A 21239-nucleotide genomic window follows, 5' to 3' on the forward strand; every position below is an offset into this window, starting at 1 on the left:
CCTTGCCGTCCATGGACATGGATATGGATGGTTCAGCATGCCTTGTGCCTTCTCCCCTAGGTTTATAAATTCGGAGGCGAATTCTTTTCTATATCGAAGTTTGTAATAGAAGATTAGTAGGTTAGGCTCTCGTCTCGTAGGCGTTACTAGTATAGAGTTAACTTCGGCTTTAAGCGCTCGTATATAGTTTCGTATTTAATGCCGAAAGGCCGAATAGCGAGAACGCGAACCGTTGCCTGACCAGAACTGTACTCTTCTAACAACTTCATTTTTGGGTATTGCCATCATCACCACCTTGCGGAATTTGGGTGGCGGTGGCGGTGGCGTTGTTCATCTCTGATTACTATAAACTTCCGGAGAAGACGCGCAGAACAAGGAGGAGCTTTTCGATACCGCTCGCCGTGCTTGGCCCCATGTGCGGCTTTTTGCACCAGGTCCAGCGACCCCATGTCCAGCGCATCTGAGAAACATCATCATCACGCGGCCGACTCCGGCAGCGAGAGACACCCGGACTCCCTGGTGAACAACGATGGTGCCGAGAAGGCTCTTCCCGTCGATGGAGACGCTGGTAACCACAGGCACGTCTCGGAAGCGCAACACACTTCACCATCATCATCGCCTGCACAGCAACCTGCCGCCGCGCCAGCTGCTCCAGGCCCAGTACCAAATGGAGGCGTCCAGGCTTGGCTTCAGGTGCTCGGAGGATGGATGTTGTTCTTCAATACATGGTAAAGAATGAATACTTCCACAGAACCGGAGATCATTACTAACCACACAACTCCATAGGGGCATCCTAAACACATTTGGCGTATTCCAAACATACTACGAAAGCGGCGCCCTGTTCACAGAGACCTCGTCGAACATATCATGGATTGGCAGTATTCAAGCATTCATGGTGCTGGTGGTCGGGGCTTTTGTCGGACCCATCTATGATCGAGGGCATCTGCGAGCTCTCCTCCTGCTCGGCTCATTCATGGTTGTATTCGGCTTTATGATGCTCAGTCTATGCACGGAATTCTGGCAATGCCTGCTCGCTCAAGGCTTTGTCGTTGGCATCGGCGGCGGGTGTCTCTTCGTACCATCTGTCGCCATTCTGCCTACCTACTTCTCCACCAAAATTGGCGCCGCCATCGGAATCGCTGCATCGGGAAGTTCTATGGTGAGCATATACGTATGACTTGCATGGAGACAAGGCTAGTGGCTAACATCTCTTCCAGGGAGGCATCATCTACCCCATCATGTTCTACCAGCTGATCAACGTCGACCGCATTGGTTTTGGATGGAGTGTCAGGATTCTTGGATTCACTGCTCTTGCTACTCTTCTCATCCCCATCTTCATCCTCCGACAGAGAGTAAAGCCACCGAAGCCTCGCTCTCTGATTGACTGGACGGCTTTTAAAGACGTACCATATGTAAGTCACAACACGAGCCGGACATTCATCATGCACATACAAAGCTGACCCTGGTAGATGGTCTTCGTCTTCGGAACCTTAATAGGCTTCATCGGCCTCTATGTCGGATTCTTCTACATCTCGTACTACGGCCAGGCCAGAGGCTACACGAACGAGAGCCTTTCCTTCTACTTAGTCCCCATCCTGAACGCCGGCTCTGTCTTTGGCCGAACAATCCCTAATATCCTAGCCGACAAAGTTGGTCCTGCAAACGTCATCACTCCAGGCGCTCTCATCGTGGGTATTGTACTCCTCTGCTTCATGGCCGTCCACAATGCCGGCGGCATCATCGTCACCACCCTTCTCTTCGGCTTCTTCTCCGGCATCTTCATTGCGCTGCCGCCCGTCCTGTTTGTGGCCCTTACGACAGATAAATCCAAAGTCGGCACACGTATCGGAATGGGATTCGCTTTCGTCGGTCTTGGTGTGCTTGCAGGAGGCCCCGGTGGTGGTGCCATTCTGGGCACTGGCTCCGGCAACCCGGCCGACTTGCACTGGACCGGCGCGTGGACATATGCTGGAGTCATGTCGATAGGATCCAGTATTATCTTCATTGCCGTAAGAATTATGATCGGAGGGACAAAGCTTGGGGTGAAATGTTGAAGACATCGACAGATTGTGCTTACAACAGAAAAGCATGGCATTGTAAGTAATAACAGCGAAGCGGCATAGATGATGGTTTTGTAGAGTTGCGAAGATGTCTGGGGTAATATTCTACGAATTGATTGACACTGTTTGCCCTTGTCACGCAGGATACAGCCATCTCGTCTTGTTGTAATAATGCAGTCCGTACACTCCGGGCAATGGTCTCCGTGTTCGAAGAGCGCACAATGGGCTTCAAAGAGATAGATAGCCTCTTGTTACACCTATCCATATACGCTCATCTCGTGCCCTACCTGCCTAAAACGTGGGAACCTAACAATGTACTGCAGTTAGCATACGAGGGATCGCACACAGCGTTCGCGTAGTTAGCTCTATACTAGCTGTATAGCTAGGCAAGTCTGTTCTAGCGCTAGGGCAAGAAAAGGTATATATCTCTTTTTCCAACGTCGTCGATGCTATCGAGATATCGCGCTTAGAGAAGAACGGCACCCCGATCTGTACCTCGGATGCATGTAATAAATGCCAACTGGGTGCTCGGGGAGCATACAGTGTGTATATGTGTGGTAGAGTATGCGTTGTAAGCAAATTCGCCTATGCGCGGAGCGATGGAGCCGCGCGCATGCACGAGGAAGAGGAGGGTACATGTAGGCTGTATAATAAGCAATATGTATTGTCATCATCATCGAAAGACGAAGATACTTTCTTTCCTCCGAATCCTCCCTCCTGCGATTCTGCACTCATCATTATGAGATCTTGGCCGGGCCGGGAAGTCTGGTCGGGCGCGGGGCGTTTTGCGGTTCTTCTTCTTTGCATGTTCCAGCATGATGATGATGATGATGAGGGACGTGGTTCTGCGATTTCGAAGACGCAGACTTCGGAGCTTGATGATGAGCTCCATGTTGCAATGCAGGTTGCCAGCCGTCATGTGTCATCATCAGGGCGCTCTGCTTTCATGCAGCCCTACAACAAGGCCACGGGCGAGTGTGACGCATTCAGTGCTACACTGTCGGTGCCGAACTTGTCGCAACGACGGGAGGATCACGATGTACGGTCGCAAAGTGTCATCCGCGAGCCTCTTCCATGGGCCTGGGTCAAGGGAAACGGAGAGCCTGCCTGCTGTGACCGCCCGGTCGCAACACCAAACATGAAGCAGCGCAGCATCAATTGGTGGCTTGGACGTGTGGCATGTCGAAGCAGGTACGTATCCTGACCTGGCCGGTCAAGAGCTTCGCAGTAGCTCGGCTTGTACTTTCCTGGTGCATTGGTGTTGAGAGGGGAGGGGTGTGAAGCAGTGAAGGAAGCCCTGACGCCTTTGCGGGAGGATTGCCGCAGGATTACGCTAGCCTCGCCTAGCCTGCAGATTCGTGTGGCTCGCGCTGGCGTGCCTGCGACCAGCGATAGCGATGCCACTTTTCGAGTCAAGGATTGTTCTGTACATACGGTCATGGAGCCGCCAGAGACCCTGCAAGCAAGCAAGCAGCAGGGATGCCAACACCGACTTCACTCGGGACGAGTATATGAGCGTGCACGGCAGGAGCCAGTGAGAGAGCACGCCATGGCGGTGACAGAATGTGCCGCGTGTATCAGCTTCTCACGTTGGTGTAATGCTTTCACGATTCTCGAATTGAGGCCGCCGCGCTTTGCGAGCACTCATGGGCCGCCTGGATGGTGAACTCATCTACATAGCAGACTTACGCGGATTCGGCAATGGGGAAAAGTGCCGTCTGACTTGGAGCCATCCATCTCACGTTGGCTTCACGTGGTGGTGCGATGCTGCATGTTGCGGATGAGAAGGCAAGTCATGATTGGGACACGTTGGCTGCATATTGGAATGAGTCGGGGGGAATGGTGCAAGTAAACCCATGTCGCTCACTGACATGCCCACGTGCTCGGCAGGTGACGGTGACGGTGACGGTGACGGCGAGAACTTCGCCCGAGCTTACGGGCAAGCACGGCCGTAGTGCTGGGCTTTGTCAGAAGATCCACTCTGGGCCTATCTCGAGCAGAGGGCGAGCCCTGACGAACTAGCATCGTCCATGTACGTACGTAGTTCGGTTCACGATAACATGTCGATCAGAGGGAAGATAGTTATTGTCGTGTGCTCGCACGGAAGATCAAGACCAACAATAACGATCGACGTCTTTGGTTTCAAGAGCGCCCTGGCAAGGTTGTGGATACTTGGGATAGAGTTAGGCTACCGATTGGGTTGGCCGGCTTGCACAGGACGGTCGTCGGCACCGTGCCCGTGCTGGCCTGTGCCACACGCTGTGGGCAGTGGAGGAGAGCAGAGCAGATGTCGAAACAAAGAGGAGCAGTCCCTTGGTCGCGTTAAAGTAGTATCCTGACCCAGCAAGTACCGCCAGCCTGACCACCGGCGACGCCTTTAGTTTGTGTGAGGAGGTCGGCGCTGCCGAATGCACTTGCGGGGAGCGGGCGCCACTATTCTAGCCCACGAGGCAGGCATCCTTCCTTCCAGGAAAGCTTGTACCGTGTGGCTTATGAATCTCCACAATCCGCGCAAGGATCGAAGGGCGGCACAAGCGAAATCGTGCTGACTGTCTTCTGAAGGTTCGACCATCGCTGCAATCATACCACGGTCCATGTCTATCTAACCGTACAGTAGTCGCGATTTTTGTGGTCGAGCACGAGAAGGTGTCAAAGCCATTGCTGTCACCGCACGCGAAACTATCCCAAGGATTCCCCATCTCGTGCAAGTTCGTAGATCGGCGTCGTGGAGATCCTTCCCGTGGGCCAGCCCCTGTGACCAGACGTGGCCCCCAAGATGTGTCTGTTACTCAGGTGTATGCGAGCAGGATCAACGTCGTGGAGTAGGACGAATGGAAAATGCCCCGACGAGCCTCTCAACGTCAGCACCAGCGACACTGTTGCTGGAGATGGCGAATCCTCCTAGCCCTAGCCGCTGCCATTCCTGGGCTCTTGTCTACCAGCAGGCACCTTTATTAATGCTCCGTGTTGCATGTGGATAGTGCGCTAAGTGCGGTGATTGCGAGTCCGGCTCATTCGCCCTACCCGTGATTCCTGATCAGCTCCTGCAGGATTGAATGGCTTGCCAATCTGCATGGATATGACACTCGAGACAATCTCGAAGTGTGATTGGGCCTGTTCTTCTGTGTGCCGGGATCTGCTCACCGGTGCTTGGACCTGCTCGCTTCTGCAATCACATGCCTGCCCGTTCGGAGAAGGCATCGCGATTCATGACGATACAAGTACCACAGACCTACCGTGCAAAGCGTGCATCACCGATGGCTGGCAGTGCAATCCAACAGAGCTTGACCGGAATGCCTGGAGTGACGTCGAAGCACACCGAGTGCTCTGCGGTGAGGCAGACCACCAAGCCTCGATCCGACACGCAGTCCAGGCCGGGAATGGCTAGCAGATTACCGCAAGAGGCAAAAGGCGTGCATAAGCGACGCGAAACACGCCCGAAATAGACTTCTCACGCAGATGTAGACCGCTCAGCCACGTCTGCCGCACGAAACGAAACAATAATGCATACAGCGCAGTGCAGTGCAGCAGCGGACGGGTCTTCCGACTGTGATCGAATCAAAGCGCGCATCTGCAGCCGGCCAGCATGGGTCACAGTGGTGAGGTCGACCCGCCTTCATTTGCGGGCGTGCGTGGGGAGGTGCTGGTGCTGTGTGCCCAGGTCACACATCTCATCATGCTCGATCAAGCCCTATCCGCTTACATACGCTTAGAATAATTCGGCGCCGCTCCACCATCGCTTGGGCGATCGCTACTGGCCTATGGCCCATTAATATTGCGCTGCTTGCTGGGAGTCTACGCTGGCCGGCCTGCGATGTTCCGCTGCGAACGGAAAGCAAGGCTGGCCGGCGGGCTGTCAGACGCCTTCGGCTACCGTTTGGCATGCCGCGAGCAGCAGTACAGTACCGTACCATTCTGCTGCTCGGGTACCACGAGAGGCCGGCGACGCTAGCCGACGGACCAAAAGGGAAACTGTGGCACGGTCGTTTGGCCTGCATCCTGCGCATTGCATTCACCGTACCGTACCGTATGCGCCATGCCATGGCCCATGCCATCATGCAGGGGCCCTAGCGGAGGAGAGGCACACCCTAACGATGTCTATGCATCCTGCTCTCACCTCGCGCCAGACCCGTCTGCCTCACGGCACGCGTGGCTCGTGCTGCGCATCTCTGATATTCTTATACATAGCCTCTTGACTTCGCCTCCAATGGAGCTCGCGTCTAATTCAGGCCTACAACTCGCACTCCTTTGCATCATCAGACAACATTAACGGCCATTCATCTTCCCTTGACGACCACCTAAGCCAGGCTTCGACACACATTGCGGGCTTCAGGTACCCGCGCGGATATCCTTACACCTCGCTGCGACTACCCAGCATATCGAACTCAATACCACTTTACAAGCGAGCAGCCTGCCGAAGACCAACACACTGTGGCGCTTTGCAGATTGCGATTCAAGGAGGAATAGAACGTTAGAAGGATCGCGGAGAGTCACTGGGTAAGCAAGCTCGTCATCTTATACACCATTCCGTCCATCCTAATCCCTCGAGCAGCTCTTTCGCTCCCAACAACACCTCTTCTGCCTGTCTACTGCTCATGCTTTGAGCTGTGGCCATGACGACGTTCGCAGACTATCCCGCGCATACCATGGCCTCTAACGACTTCACCCTATACCCATATCCAGACTCTTGGAATCAGGAGCAGCATTACTTATCAAGTGCTTCCTACGCCGACCAGTCGTACCTGACCCCAACCTCATTCGACTCGTTTCCATCACAGCAAAGCTTCGCACTAGTGCCGGACCAGTACAACTACTCAGGCAACCAAGCAATAAGTCGATCGAAGCCGAGTCCTTATCACTCACCCGCGAATTCCGCCTTCGAATACCAGCAACCACCCCATCTCTCATCAACTTCTGACTCTGGCGCATCCGTTCATAGCACAATATCGTCGGCGATAGGATCACCTTCTGCTCAAGCACAGAGCAACGAGTGGAACCACCACCAGAGCATGGACGTCTTCCCAGAGATCGTTCAGCAACACGATGGTAACATCTTCGCGACGACTGGCTTCGAGTATGCATCGATCCCAGTGACTGACAAGGGCTGCGTTGGTGAGTTGACAGCCATTTCTTCATCTGACGACTCCTCGCTTCCTCCTTTTCTTTCTTTTCCTCCAGCATCTTCGCGTCCAAAGCGAATCAAGGACAGGCTGAAATCGCCGATTATTACGCCTCCAGCGCGACAAGCGAAAGCGTCTTTCTTTTCTCAATCCAGTGGTTATTTCGTACCTCCTCTTGGATCATCTTGTCTGTTTCACCCACAAATTGCGATCTCTTTCCCAGCATTTGCAAGTTACATGACATCCCGTTTGCTAACTTTCAGCTGCAGACCCGTCGTTGATCCAGCCATTCTCACCAACACAGTACACTGGTACTCAGTTCTCAGAAGTCCAGGGAAGAGTTCACTCGCCACAACCTCTGCCATATTCCGCATCTCCATTACCCACCAAGACATCTCTCCACAGCGAACGATCGCAATCCAGCAAGCCCCAAGGCTCAGCGTCTCCATATGCTCAACCGCAATCATGGCAACAGCCATACCCACAACACCAGACATCCCGGCGGCCGTCCATCTCTTCTGTCCACTCTCGGCACAGCCAACATTCTCTCGGCTCCGATGACTCTAACAAGGGTCTCTGCCCGATCGCGACATGTGGCAGACACGTCAAGGACTTGAAGGCACATATGCTCACACATCAAAATGAGAGGCCAGAGAAATGCCCGATTCCAACCTGTGAATACCACACCAAAGGGTTTGCGCGGAAATACGACAAGAATCGCCACACTCTCACTCATTACAAGGGCACTATGGTGTGCGGTTTCTGCCCTGGAAGCGGCAGCTCGGCCGAAAAGAGCTTCAATCGGGCAGATGTGTTCAAGAGGCATCTAACCTCGGTGCACGGCGTTGAGCAGACACCACCCAATGCGAGAAGGAAGAGTCCGTCCACAGCTGGCAAGAAGCCCTTTGGTGGTGCGCGCGAAGTCTCTGGCATGTGCTCCACCTGTGGCAACACTTTCGCAAGCGCTCAAGACTTTTACGAACATCTGGACGACTGTGTGCTCCGAGTTGTTCAGCAGGCAGACCCAAGCGAGGCCACGAACGAGAAGCTCCTCACGGAGATCTCGCAAGACCAGCAAGTCCAGGAGACATTGGAAAAGCACATGCTTCCCACAAATGTCGACTACGACGCTCCTACCTCCTTTGACGATGAAGAGGAAGAAGAAGATGACGAGGAAGACGTTGACGACGAGGATGCAAACGACACCACCTACGGCAGCCGGAAGGCTGGTAAAGGTGGCAACAAGTCGCGCAACCGCGTCGCAAGCAGTGGTGCCGTCCAGAAGCCAAAGAAAGGCTTGACCTTATCCAAGAACGGTGTTCCACTTGCCGGTGCCTTGACAGCAAAGGGCAACAAGCGTAGGAAGAACTACCCACTGTCCTGGGGCGCTGCTCCCGACAAGATGCGAATGAAGAAGCGTGTCATGTGTGTCTTCGATGGTCAGCGTCGTCTATGGAAAGACGATATGGTGAGTTTGCAATTCCTCTCACATTCTGAGATTCAATTAGTAATATCATTTCCAGATGCTTGACGCCGACCACGAAGTTCGCATTCCACTCGCCGAGAACAGCCGCGCATGGGTCAGTGACCTCGACGTCCAAACTCTCCGCCGAGCCGAGGGCATTTTGAACGCAACAGATGAAGAGAAGGGTCCTTGGATTCAGGACGAAGCTGAGCTTCAGAGTCTGATGGACTCATGATGGATGATGACGACCACACCACGCTCCGAGTGAGCGAGCGAGCGAGCTCTGTACTTGTATACTTCTTCTTTCTTGGCGCATGATACCACCACCACCACCACCACATGAAGATGACGATGTCGACATGATCTGAGCGGCATACAGACAGACAGACAGACAGCATGATGATGATGAGAGAATGTTCTTTTTAACGACTACGCGAGGATATCCAAACTCAAATGAGTAGCAGCTTTATATATATTTTTTTTTCAATCGGAGCACATGTGCTGGCACCAAAAAAGACTCTTTTTTTTTTCTCTTTTCAATCACTCTTGCTCCAAATTCTCACGTTCTCGTTCGTCACTGCCATTCATTGTCCGTGACATCGCTCATTCGCCTTGTAGTCGAGTCAATTCACGATGCCGAATCTATCATTCTGCAAAAAAAAGTCAACCGCGACAAGCTGACAGCGTCAAATCATGCCGAAGACTTCGTGCCCTATGAGATCAGACCCTTGAAAAAGCTCCAGCCTGATCAGAACGTGTCCCCGGTGCTTCAAGCGTGATTTCTCACAATATGTATGTATAGATTTGACTCCCGCCCGCTATGCCTTTCTCCAACAATTCCATACCCCTCAAATCCACATCCCCATCTGGAGTCCAACCTTCTCCAGCATATATATATATATACACCTCTCACCACACAAATTTCGGACATTGCCCTTTAATTATTACTATAACAATCTCGAACTCCAAGCCCGGCATCTCACAACCAGTGTGTACGACGAAGAACGAAGAACCAAAAAATAAGATTCCCTGCTCTCGTCCCAGTCGCGGAAATATTCTTTTGTCGATTGAATTGCGAGAAAACCACCTCACCTCCAAAGACAAAATTGATACACGTCGGCGGTCGCAGGTTTTTTTTTTTTTTTTTTTTTTTTTTTGTATGGGTGAGAGCCTGGACGACGTATGTATATCGACCTTTCTTCTTTCAAGAACGAGCGAAATTTTCAACGTTTCACGTCGACCCGGAGACCTTTTCGTTCACGTCGACCGATCGGTGAAAAGATCGACAAGTCTCACTGCTTCCTTTCTGCTTCCCGTCGGTAAAAAGCATCGTGCCAGCAGCCCTGGAAAGGTCGAGATCTGGCTGCACCGACTCCACCACCATGATGCTGAGCGAACCCCTTTTCGACATCACGAATCTCCATGATCTTAACACGGCTTCGATTATCCATGATGCGTGAGATCAACGAAGTCTATCCATTCTTGCACGAATGCACATCTCCATTGCATGACTATAGGCTCTCCAAGATGACCATGCGATCAGTACACCTTTTTTCTTGAATGGATAACATATTACTGCTAAGTTGCGAGACCTTCCGCGAGGCATGGTTACCTATGTAACGAGGAGCTCCCCTATAGCCACGCTCGTCACCTCTGAGACCGACGCTGTAAAATGATAGACTTACGCGGGCCGGCCATAGATCACAGCAGAACAGCTCTCGTGCCGCGAGCAACGACGAGCAGCCTGCTGACTTCTGATCGAGGCGAAGGAGTAAGATGATACGAGTAACCAGCTGAAAGGTGGTCGAACATCATTCCTGTGAAGAAATCGTATCGATATAATGGAGTTCATTCTCACTCGAACGATATCCAAGCTCTTGCTACTTCCAAGACACGCTCGTACAATGCTGCACTCTGCACAAATCAGAGCAGCTACCTACTGCGTCGTCAAGAACGCAATTACGCGATCGCTAATCAGCCTGGTCGCTGTCGCTGCTGATCATCTAACATGCAAAATATCTCTTCAATAGTTCATTAGTCTATACTCAGACTCAGATCCGGATTCCAGAAAAGATGCTTCATTTCTCCTCGCAACGCACCCAGGCTCTCACTGAGGCGGCTGTTGACTCTGCTGTGGAGATGCTCTTAGCGCTTCAGATTGCGATGAAGGAAATAGCGATGTGTTTGCGGGCTTCGGTTCTGGTGACGGCTGCATCTTCTTCACCGGTACACTCCCGACATTGAGCGCGGCTTGATGACCCGGACTGGGCGCTAACGGCATCGCAGGGGGCAAGACTTTCATGTCTCCAACACTCTGGGCCGACCCTGGTGGCACTGGGCTCTGGTCCTGTTTCTGTGGTATCGCCTTGGATCCTTCTGGCCACGGTCCGCTCATTCCATCAGCGGCGACAAGACTACCATTTGGACTGGCTCCTTGTGCGACATGGGCAGTTGGAGGATGCATTTGCGGAGTACGAACTTCAGCACTCGTATGGTGGCCGTTCGCGAGAGGTGCTTCGAAACTCTGCTGTGGAGTACGAGCCAGTTGTGGCGGATGTTGTAAGGGTGATGATCTTGGATACATGGTCGGCGGCTGCGGCTGCGGCGGCGGCGATGACTTGACTGGAGAGTGAGCGGAGGTCTGCGGAATAGGTGGTGGCAGGTTGGTTCGCGGGCTTTGTTGAAGATGCTGCTGCTGAGGGTGATATGGGTTTTGTGGTGGATAAGGTGGCGGCGCCTGCGGTGTTCTAGAGACCTGTGAATGTTGCTGAGGAGGTGATGAGGATGCAAGCCTTACTGCTGCCTTGACGGGCGACTGGAAACCGTTTGCCAGCTGGGATGATCCTTGCGAATTCTGGCCACGGGCGATAGTGTGTGGAATTTGCGGGTGATATTGAGGGTGTGGCTGTTGATGTTGCGGCGGATACTGAGATTGATGATGTTGTTGGTGCTGGGGTGCCGGATAGACGGTGCCTGGAGCGCGAGGGCTGTAGCCACTCGCCTGTTGATATGGCGGCGGTTGGGCATAATACTGATGATGTTGCGGATGCCCGCCAGAAGAAGCTACCGCTGCTTGGTGAGCATACTGATGCTGTTGTTGATGACCAGCCTGTGCCTGGCCTGCGTAGCCATTGGCTCTCGGCGAGGACTGATATCCGTGGATCGGAGGTGGGCTGCCATGCCAGTGCTGCGGGGGATGTTGAGATTGATTCTGAGGAGGTTGCGGTGCAAAGTTGCTGACCGGAGGCAACCTGTAGTTTGCTGGAGCTGCTTGTCCATTGGGATGCGGGGGGAAGCCCGACGGACTGGATCCATAGGTAAATCGTCCAGCGCCGGGGCTCGTATGGAGTTGCTGCGGTCTGGCTAGATGAGGTTGTGCACCGTTTCCGACTTGACCGTTAGCTGTTGAAGGACGGCTTGAGGCTTTGTGAGTCTCCGGGCTGGCACTGGTTCGATTGTGCAACTTCAGAGGCGGAATCTTAGGCTTCTTTGCGTCCTCTTCCTTTCGCTTGCAAGTGCTACAAATGAAGACGAAGTCATCTTGTTCGGCCTGCTTCGGCGTGAAGCCATGGCACTTGCTGTGTTGCCAGACGTTGCAACGGTCGCAAGCTATACTGTGGCTTCCGTCGTCCATGTTCTCGCCGTGCTGGCCGCATACCGAGCAATCGAAGTACCAGTTTCCGTCCTCTTCAGCCAAGCGTTCCAGCTCCTTCTTGTGCTGTTCGCGCTGGCTTTCGCGCTGGCGCCCAGAGGCACGCTTGGTGTCTTCATTGGGATTCTCGTCGAGGCCTTGAGACTCTGCACGCTCGGCTTCCTCCTCGAGCTTGGCGAGCTCTTCTTCGTGCAAGATGCGTTTGGCTTCGCGTTCGCGGACTCGTTGTTCCCGCGTGAGTCGTCTCGATTCGTGGCCCTGTCCTCCGTTCAGCGACTAATTACAACCCAGGCAATATTGCCACCACTTACATCTTCAATGCGTCTCTGTCTATCCTGCTCATCGCGAGCCATCTTCAGATCGCGTTGTCGTTTCTCTTCCGCTTCTCGCTCCTCGCGTTCTTTCGCTTCCTTATCAGCCTTATCCGCCAACCTACTCGACCGCTTTGCCGTAGCCATCTTCTGCAGATTCTCCAGTTCGCGGACTTTCTTGAGCTGCTTTTGGCGCAGCGCCTCGGCACGCTTCTCGATAATTGGAAGCACATCCTCCTCTATGGTCTTGCGAAGTTGCTTCTCGTTGAGATCTCGCGATCGAAAGATGCTAGCCATAAAATCTTGGTAGTCTTCGAGAGTGATAGCGATGCACTCCCAGGTCTTGCTTGTGAAGCCGTAGCCAGGTTCATCCTCATTCAAGATCTCTGAGGTGCCATTCGCCATCTCTGTATCCTCGATCGCAGTATCGTCCCCTTCGGAAGTCGCTTCAGGCTCGTCGTCTTCGCTATCGTCGATTTTCCGCCGCTTGCTCGCTCGTGTGCCTTTTCTCGGGGCAGGCTTTTTGGACTTCGGCTTTGCCTTAGTCTTTGCTTTCACCTTGGGCGTGGGAGGCGGGATAGGTTCATCTGCGCGACGATACAATCGATTGTCGTCCAAGACGTAGTAGGCGCGGTCCTCCTTGTCCCAGCCAAGGGGCTCCATTCGCCAGCCAGTGTGATTCTCGTCCTGCGCCATCATTGCACGGATGCGCTCTGCATTGCCCAAAGTCCATGTGCTAAGTTGCTGTAGTACTTGAATGCGGGTGTAGATGTCGAGATCGTTGAAGGGGACGGGATCTTCATCGTCGCCAAAGGGATTTCGCTGGGGTGCTTTGGCGAGATACTGGCGGCGCGTGTACTCGTCGAAGATGTCTGGCCTACAGAGAACTAGCGTCAGCCGTTCGTCTCATAGTATGTCAACGCCAATGCTGGGGACTGGACACTCACGTCAGACCGCGATGCGAGGATACAAATTTCAGCAGCTGCAGGCCGATTCGAGCGAGTTTCTCGCTCGGCGTGGGCTTGAGACATTCTGCTTCGAGGTCCTGCCATCACACATCCATCAGTATTCATCCACATCTCTTTCACATGCACGCACGCGGCGGATTGCGGATTGCGGAGGACTCGGGGGTGTCTGCGCCTGCGTACCTCAATGTCGAAGTCTTCGTCGATCTTGACCACATGCCCGAAGAGGAAAATATACTGCATCAAGCTGGCGAACTGCCACATATTGCGCAGCTTGGCCAGAGTCTCCCTATGCTCCTCCGGCACTGCTGGCTCGACAGGCAGGTCGAGCTCAGCATCATCGCGCGTGCGTTTGTACCGCGGCATGGCGTTGCGGCCAGGGATGGAAGGCGTCTGCGGAAGGCAAGCACGATACTGACAGAGCGGCCGATAGAGTGCTGTGCGGGCGGCGCTTCAACATTGGTGCCGACCCGGCGCGCTCGTATTCTGGGGCTGCGTGGGCGTGGACGTGGATAATTGCGAATGAAGTTGTAGATGCTGCCTCGCTCCGCCAGGCGCGATCGCGTTTCGCTTCGCTTAGTTCCGCTCTTCGCTTCGTGCCGCTCCGTCCGATGCGATCAACGCGAAGCCAAGCCCAGCCCAATCATACGACACCGACAGGCAGGCAGGCACAGTGCATGCCACATGGCCACCATGACCGCGCCCATCGATGATCCGGCCGAAGAGGCTCTCCTCGACCCCGAATCAAATCAGGATCAATACTCCCGGCCAGCACTTCAGAGAATCAACACCGGCGACGACGACTATCTCTCGCATTCCGAGCATGGCAGACTGCGGAAGCTGCTGTATGTCTCACATTTCTTGTCAACGTGGAACTGCAGAGTCTTTGAGTTTGGTGCATTTCTGTTTCTGGCCCATATATATCCACAGACATTGCTGCCAGCGTCTGTCTATGCTTTGGCCAGAGCTGGCTCGGCTGCAATCGTGTCGCCATGGCTTGGCCCGTATATAGATAGGGCGAACCGACTCAGAGCCGTCCGCATCAGCATTGGCAAGCCCTCACGTCCAAAATCTTCACGGCACGGTCTAACATCGATTTGCAGTTGGTCAGCGGCTTGCAGTTGCCGCTTCTTGTGCGGGACTGTTACTTATGGCCCAGCTCGATGTTCTTCGCGAGAAAGAGCTGTATTCCCATGCCTTTCTCGCTGCGCTTTCTGTGCTCGCGTGCGCCGAAAAGCTCGGTTCCGTCTTGAACACCATTTCCGTGGAGCGCGACTGGGTCGTCACTATAGCTGCTGGCCATGAGCAACTTTTGACATGTCGGTCTTGTCTTTGCTGCATCACCACATTGCTCCTAATGACTTATTTCTTCTACAGTAATGAATGCTCAAATGCGTCGCATAGATCTATGCTGCAAGCTCATTGGACCACTCGCAATCGCCTTCGTTGATGCCGCATCTCCAAGGGTAGCGATCCTTGCGACTGGCGTCATGACAGCCACTTCTGTTCTCGTCGAATACTTCACAATCGCGATGGTATATCAGCAGATTACAGCGTTACAGGAACCGAAGAACATTGCACTCCATCGGCGCAGAAGCAGTGAATCCGTATGGAGCTGCTTCAAGAGTTCTTTATCGGGGACTGCGATATATCTACGGCACCCAGCGCTTCTGCCGTCCTTTTGTCTGGCCTTACTGTATCTCACTGTTCTCTCATTCTCGGGGCAGATGATCACGTATTTGATTGCATTAGGACTGTCTTCGGGCCTCATCGGTGGTCTTCGCGGCATTTCGGCACTGTTTGAGCTATCAGCGACCTGGATAGCACCAAGAGTCATTTCTAGGATCGGATCCATTCGCGCTGGTAGTTGGTTCATCAACTGGGAAATTATCTGCGTCGTAATTGCTTGCGCCTTCTTCTGGCTGGATTATGGTCTAACGATTGCTGCGATTGGCACTGTCAGTGCCGTAATAGCAAGCCGAATTGGGCTCTGGGGGTTTGACCTCAGTGCCCAAATCATCATTCAAGAGGTAGGCCACAGCCGTCAGTCATTCAAAGCTATCAGTGCTCACTTGGCAACAGGAGGTGGAAGAACGATATCGCGGAACGTTTTCAAGCCAAGAGTTTGCGCTCCAGAACATCTTCGAAATGCTGGCCTTCGCTAGCACGATTGTCTTCCCTGATCCGGGTCATTTCAAGTATCCGGCTACAATGACTGCAGGTAAGGGCCTCACCTGGAGAAGACATTTCTGGTTCGTCGTTAATGCTTCTGAAATATAGGTGCTGTTGGCCTCGCGGGAGTTCTGTACGCAGCATTTGTGCGTTCGCGAAGGGGTCACTTGATTCATCTCTCTCGCTGCATCGACCGCGACAGCAGGAACAAGGTATTTGTTCATACATACTCATTGATCGTGGCGTAGCTGACCTCATGTAGGATCACCACCACTGGTGGACGAGAGTGCCGAATGAAGAGAATGCAGATGAGCAGAATGCGGATGAGGATGATGTTGGACAAGCAACAGCTGCTAATAATAGGCAGTATAGCACGCTCTCCGCACCAAATCACTCAGTCTCGTCCCATTGAAGCCCGCAACTCGAAAGCATGCGCAAGTGTATGACAGCCTATTATGCCCCACTTCGATGCATAAGGAGCTATCCAACATAGCAGCTAGGCCGAGCGGAGTGTTCTTTGCGCATATAACAGTGCCATCAATCATGAAAGATTGTGACTAGCGCTGACATTGACAGTGTCACTTCTTCAGTGTCACTTCTTCTGTCCTCGCCCATCTCTTTGATCTCCATCTGATCTTCCCCCAGATTTGCAACCACATTCAAAAGACTTCATGGCAGCTAACCTAGGCCTGCTTTTCGTGACGTCTCACATCCTACCGACCTCACATATCACTCCAGAGCAGTACGATAACTTTTACAACAATGAGCATCTTCCAGACGTCTTGGACTCTGGTCTCAGCGGCTCGCGGCGGGTAGCACTTCGCTACAAGAACAGCAACCCAGAAGCCGCAGATCCATATTTAGCCCTGTACCCAACAGAATCCACGTCCTCCCTCTGGTCAGGCACAGGCGCCTCAGACATACTCAAAAGTCTACAGCAAAACTCAACAGCCAAGACGCTCGACAACGTCGATGTTTACACCATTGCCAACTTCGGGCCTCGTTTGTACGAGAAGATCCAAACGTATGAAGCATACAGCCATGAGAATGACACTGGCAAGGATCGTGGTCGAACCATGGTTTGTATTGCTATGGAGCCTGGAGACGAGGCTGATTTTGAAGATTGGTATCGGAAGCAGCATCTAGATATGATGGCCATGTGTGAAGGTTATCTGAGATGTACTAGATACAGGAGGCTAGATGGGCAGAGTCCGAGGTATCTGGCTTTGCATGAGTATTCTTGTAAGCCAGAAGATTTGCCTGTGGAGCAGGTCAAGCAGATCGTTGCGACAGAGTGTAAGTTAGGCCGACTTGGTCTCATAGTAGAAATACGGATCTGATGTGCCTCATGTTTCCAGTTTCTGGACTCTGCTGACAAGTACTGATAGGGTCGAAGAAGATCCTCGAAGAGGCCAAAGTTTTTCACAGGGACGTCTATGAATTAGCGTACGTCGCTGGTCATGCCGAGCTGAAGCTGTAGTCTATGGGCCTGGGGTGAATTGAAGTCTAAGACGTGGAATGTGGGAAGCAAGAGATGTCGCCATATCCAACAGACGACGCGACTCTGGCTGATTTCATCCTTTCACGTACCAGAAGATCACCAAAAGAACCAGTCCGGATTCATCCCTATGCGCGGCTGCAAGTCGAACGCGCCAGCTTCCCATCTTGTGATCGCCATCCATGCCATCGCGAAACAGCCGATGGTCATGGCAAGGTATTGCTAGATCTTCATTTGACGCTCTTCTCCTGTCTTACCCCGAGGCAAGGCTTGGTCTTGAGTAGCCGGCATCTTGCGTGTTGCACATGTCTTGCGGCAGCTTATCTGGAGGTCTTGTCTTCGATGATAATTGAGCCCCTCTCATCTTCGATTGTCTCACTTCTCGGCGGTTTTCGCGGTTTTCGGGAGTGGCTTCGGCTGAGGTGGAGCTGTAGTTCTCACAGGTATCGAGATCGAGTTCGCGCTAGGGCAAAAAGTCCATAACGACGCAAGTCTGTCCACGAGTGGTGCCGACATATCTTGATGTTCGTCTTCTTGATCGATGATGGTTGTGAAATTGCTTCAAAACTTGCCGTCGTTTGCAGCTTATATTTGGGACCACCGCATGTACAATTGCGTGATCGATGATTTCTAAAGGTTGCAGGGCTAGCCTGTAAGACCCTGCATATTCTTACATGCAAAAGGGTCGGGATTGCCGGGGTGGGTCCACCACCTACCTCTCGGAATTTAGTATAGCACTCAGATAGCAATTATTATGCCATTTTCTTAGCAAACTATGCCCTCTAAAGCTTTAGATAATTCCGTAGGATATACCTTATCGTCGCTACTACCTAATTGCCCCCCTAGGTTAGATTTAGTATATCCGAAGAGTAGGTTTAGCCTCGCTGCCCTTGCCTAAGCAGCTTTTAACTAATTGTCGGCAGTCGAGCTACTACCTAAGACCTAATATATACTAGAAGACCTTGTCGACGCCTTATAATATATCGAAGATATATAGGCTTGTAATCTAGTAGTAGTAGTACTACAAAGGGATAAAGAACGGTCGGCTAAAGAGCTATATACTATAGATTTACTAGGTGCCGACCCCTTCCGTATACCGAGTATAGTAAATAAGGAGGAAGAAGAAGAAGAAGAAGAAGAAGAAGAAGAGATAGAAAGAATAAAGTAGAGGTAGAAGCTAGTAGATAGTATACTATCGAATACGTAAGTATAGATACCTACTCTACTACCGAGTACGTAGGTTAGTATCTAAGGGAAGACTCTTTCTTAGAAGGGCTAGAAACTAGCTAAAACTAGCGCTAAGACAAAGACTAATTCCCGCTTAAAGGCACTAGTTACTTAGCGGAAGAGTACTAGTAATATAAAGGGCGCAAAGTTAAAAGTAAAGGGGTCGAAGGGGTTAGAGTCGTAGGCTTCGTAGAAGCGCAAACGATCGGCGGCTACTAAACAACTACGCAACGCCGCTAATATACTAAACGACGCGCTAAATAATGCTTAAAGTGCACCTAATAGACCTCTAAGTAACTAGGATAAAATTAGTATAGCAGTTATCGAGAAACGTATATACAAATCTATACCTACTAGTAAGCAATCCGATACTTAACCCCCTCTACCTTCTACGGCCTCTTAACCGCTATTAGCTAAGATTTGTTATAAGACGCTCTTTATATATAATAAGGCTAAATAGGTAGGCATATAGACTACTATATACAAAGGCGACGTAGATATAATAGCTAAGTTTATTCGTACTACTAAACAGAGCGCTAGAGACTATACAGACAAGTGTAGAATATAGTGCTATTTTATTAATCGAGAGGCTATTATCGAGGCTGTAAAACACGGCTCTTCGAAGGAAGCCGATCCTATTTAATTTAATAATATTAAGGACCTTCTATATATCGATAAGATAATATAGTATTATACTGCAATAAAGCGATTAGTTACTATTATTATTAGCGAGAGTTGGTGTAGCAAGGCTACTATATTACTTAATTCGGACGATGCGGACCTTATTAAATCGGACTAAGACAAGCTACCTACTATATAGAAGGAAAAGGGCATTAAGTTAACTCGTAACGCTAACGAGAAGACTATCGCTACTTATAAGGAGTTACGATAGGTCTATAAGACACTCCTAGCCAAGTTTTATTGTCCTAACTTGCAGTGTACTAATAATAAGACCTTAGGTGTTATTAGTTGCTATATATAGCATAATAGGACCTATTATTTTATTATAGCTTTATACCTCGAGGAATAGCGCGAGTCTATTGCCGTAGGCACTGCTATAATCGATAATATGCTAGGCTCTCTTATTAGTACTATTATTAAGAACTATACCGACAGATTGCGTAGTAAGAAGAAGCAACAGTCGAGTTAAGAGGCACCTCCGACAATGCTATAGTATAGTCTAATACTACTATTTAATCCGTATACTATACCGCCTAGCTTCTCGTTCCCTTAGATAATGCCTTAACTAGCTTAGCTTAATCCACCTCCGCCGCTAAATCTACGCTCTTCGCCGATAATTAAAAGCAGGGCTGCTATTCTAAATAGGTTAAAGTACGTGCCGCCGTACTGCGACTAGCTTGCAAAGAGGCATCCGGAAATAAAGGCGGCAATTGCTAAGGCGAAGCCTTATATTAAGGAGGGCTTCTAGACACTGCAAATAATAAAGAAGGACCCGGATACAGACCTAGCGGTTAATATGCTACTATTTAGACTGCGTAAGAAGATAAGGGAAGACATAAAGATATATATAAATGCTATAGAGTGTAGTAATATTGTATTAGAAGATAAAGAGGCAGCGAAGGAGAATAATAGTGCTAATGCTACTACCGAAGACGAGACTAACGACGAGCTATAAGCTATATAGTAGTTAAACCGGCTTTAACACTTTAGCTTAGTCTATATTTAACTATAACCGTTAGAAAAATTCCGGCTATATATAAGAAGCATCTTTAAGTAGTATATATTTATATAGGATATATAAATTAATTAGTATCCTTTAAATGTAGTATATTCTAACTATACGATCGATATTAGTAATACTATAGACTAATACCGGAGGTCGCTCGGACTCGCTTCGCGGGGTCGGCGAAACTCTCGGTTATTCTAGCGGCAAAACCGAGCTAGCTTTATATACTAAGAACACTATATAATACTATTCTCTTTATACAAATAAAGGCGGCATCTTTCCGGATAGTACCGTCGGTATATTATAAAAAAAAATAAAGCTAATCGGATGCGTAGTTGTTTAGTAATATAAATATATTAGCTAGAGTCGGCTTGCAGACTAGATGTCGGACCTCTAACTCTAGCTCGAGGGTCGAGCGACTTTACGAATTCGAGGAAATTCTATAGTCGGCTTTATAACATAATAACTATATATCCGATTAACGTTATTCTTTTTTTAAAATGCACTAGACAAGCTAGTTTCTACGATAGGAAAAAAATTAATTAATAGTAGTTAGTATAAGGGAATGCGCTAAACAGTATAACCGAATCGGGTAGAACGCTAAACTAAGCTCGGAGCTTGCCGGCTTTCCGTGCGGGTATAAAGACATAGCTTAGTAGTAGAGTCTATATAGCGGTAATAGCGATAGCGAGCAGGTTTTAACTATATAACGACTATAACGATAAGATTTTTATATCGCTATATAGCGCCGACTGCGACGATTTATTTAGTATAGATATCTTATATAGAAGTATACTATATAGTGCGTATCTCTTAGTATAGTGTTTCTAGCATATAATAGTCCTTAAATATAGCAATATAGTCGACCCCTCTTACCTATTCTCGGTAACTAACCTTTAAGAACTCCTTAAACTTAACTTGCTACTCTTTATTACTATACTTTAGTATTAACTTCTAGTTACGGCGTATCTAGTGCTTTAGCAAGTAGAAGCTCTTCTCGATTGGTATATAATTAGGCGAATACGGCGGTAAGAATAGTACTCGTATACCTACCTCGCGATAGAGGGTAGTAATATACTCGC

The 21239-nt window shown here is 50.5% G+C and overlaps 6 protein-coding genes across 6 annotated transcripts; 4 read left to right on the forward strand and 2 right to left on the reverse strand.

Moving 5' to 3' along the window:
* The first annotated feature begins 418 nt into the window (after positions 1 to 418).
* On the forward strand, positions 419 to 2181 carry MYCFIDRAFT_48210 (uncharacterized protein). The gene is made up of 4 exons (XM_007921827.1): positions 419 to 728; positions 787 to 1159; positions 1218 to 1412; positions 1470 to 2181. Exons 1-4 carry the CDS (start codon positions 448 to 450, stop codon positions 2052 to 2054), a joined length of 1434 nt encoding a protein of 477 aa, XP_007920018.1. The 5' UTR covers positions 419 to 447; the 3' UTR covers positions 2055 to 2181.
* A 618-nt stretch (positions 2182 to 2799) lies between these two features.
* MYCFIDRAFT_75793 (uncharacterized protein) lies at positions 2800 to 3726 on the forward strand (the record flags this gene model as incomplete). Its single annotated transcript, XM_007922217.1, has 2 exons — positions 2800 to 3251; positions 3408 to 3726. The coding sequence occupies 2 exons, from the start codon at positions 2800 to 2802 to the stop codon at positions 3724 to 3726; spliced, it is 771 nt and encodes a 256-aa protein (XP_007920408.1).
* Positions 3727 to 6292: 2566 nt separating this feature from the next.
* On the forward strand, positions 6293 to 9154 carry MYCFIDRAFT_85906 (uncharacterized protein). The gene is made up of 4 exons (XM_007922439.1): positions 6293 to 6557; positions 6613 to 7172; positions 7450 to 8648; positions 8704 to 9154. The coding sequence occupies exons 2-4, from the start codon at positions 6674 to 6676 to the stop codon at positions 8878 to 8880; spliced, it is 1875 nt and encodes a 624-aa protein (XP_007920630.1). The 5' UTR covers positions 6293 to 6557; positions 6613 to 6673; the 3' UTR covers positions 8881 to 9154.
* A 1325-nt stretch (positions 9155 to 10479) lies between these two features.
* On the reverse strand, positions 10480 to 11115 carry MYCFIDRAFT_209666 (uncharacterized protein). Its single transcript, XM_007923023.1, has one exon. It carries the CDS (start codon positions 11107 to 11109, stop codon positions 10753 to 10755), a length of 357 nt encoding a protein of 118 aa, XP_007921214.1. The 5' UTR covers positions 11110 to 11115; the 3' UTR covers positions 10480 to 10752.
* Positions 11116 to 12000: 885 nt separating this feature from the next.
* On the reverse strand, positions 12001 to 13939 carry MYCFIDRAFT_115532 (uncharacterized protein; the record flags this gene model as incomplete). Its single annotated transcript, XM_007923024.1, has 4 exons — positions 12001 to 12555; positions 12609 to 13513; positions 13563 to 13653; positions 13757 to 13939. Coding segments are annotated over 4 exons (1734 nt in total), but the record flags the coding sequence as incomplete, so codon positions are not given.
* Positions 13940 to 14401: 462 nt separating this feature from the next.
* On the forward strand, positions 14402 to 15936 carry MYCFIDRAFT_12962 (uncharacterized protein; the record flags this gene model as incomplete). Its single annotated transcript, XM_007921457.1, has 5 exons — positions 14402 to 14636; positions 14677 to 14892; positions 14951 to 15603; positions 15656 to 15794; positions 15854 to 15936. Coding segments are annotated over 5 exons (1326 nt in total), but the record flags the coding sequence as incomplete, so codon positions are not given.
* Between the last annotated feature and the right edge of the window lie 5303 nt (positions 15937 to 21239).

The sequence above is a fragment of the Pseudocercospora fijiensis genome (assembly GCF_000340215.1).
Source record: "Pseudocercospora fijiensis CIRAD86 unplaced genomic scaffold MYCFIscaffold_1, whole genome shotgun sequence".
In the NCBI taxonomy this organism is placed as follows: Eukaryota; Fungi; Ascomycota; class Dothideomycetes; order Mycosphaerellales; family Mycosphaerellaceae; genus Pseudocercospora; species Pseudocercospora fijiensis.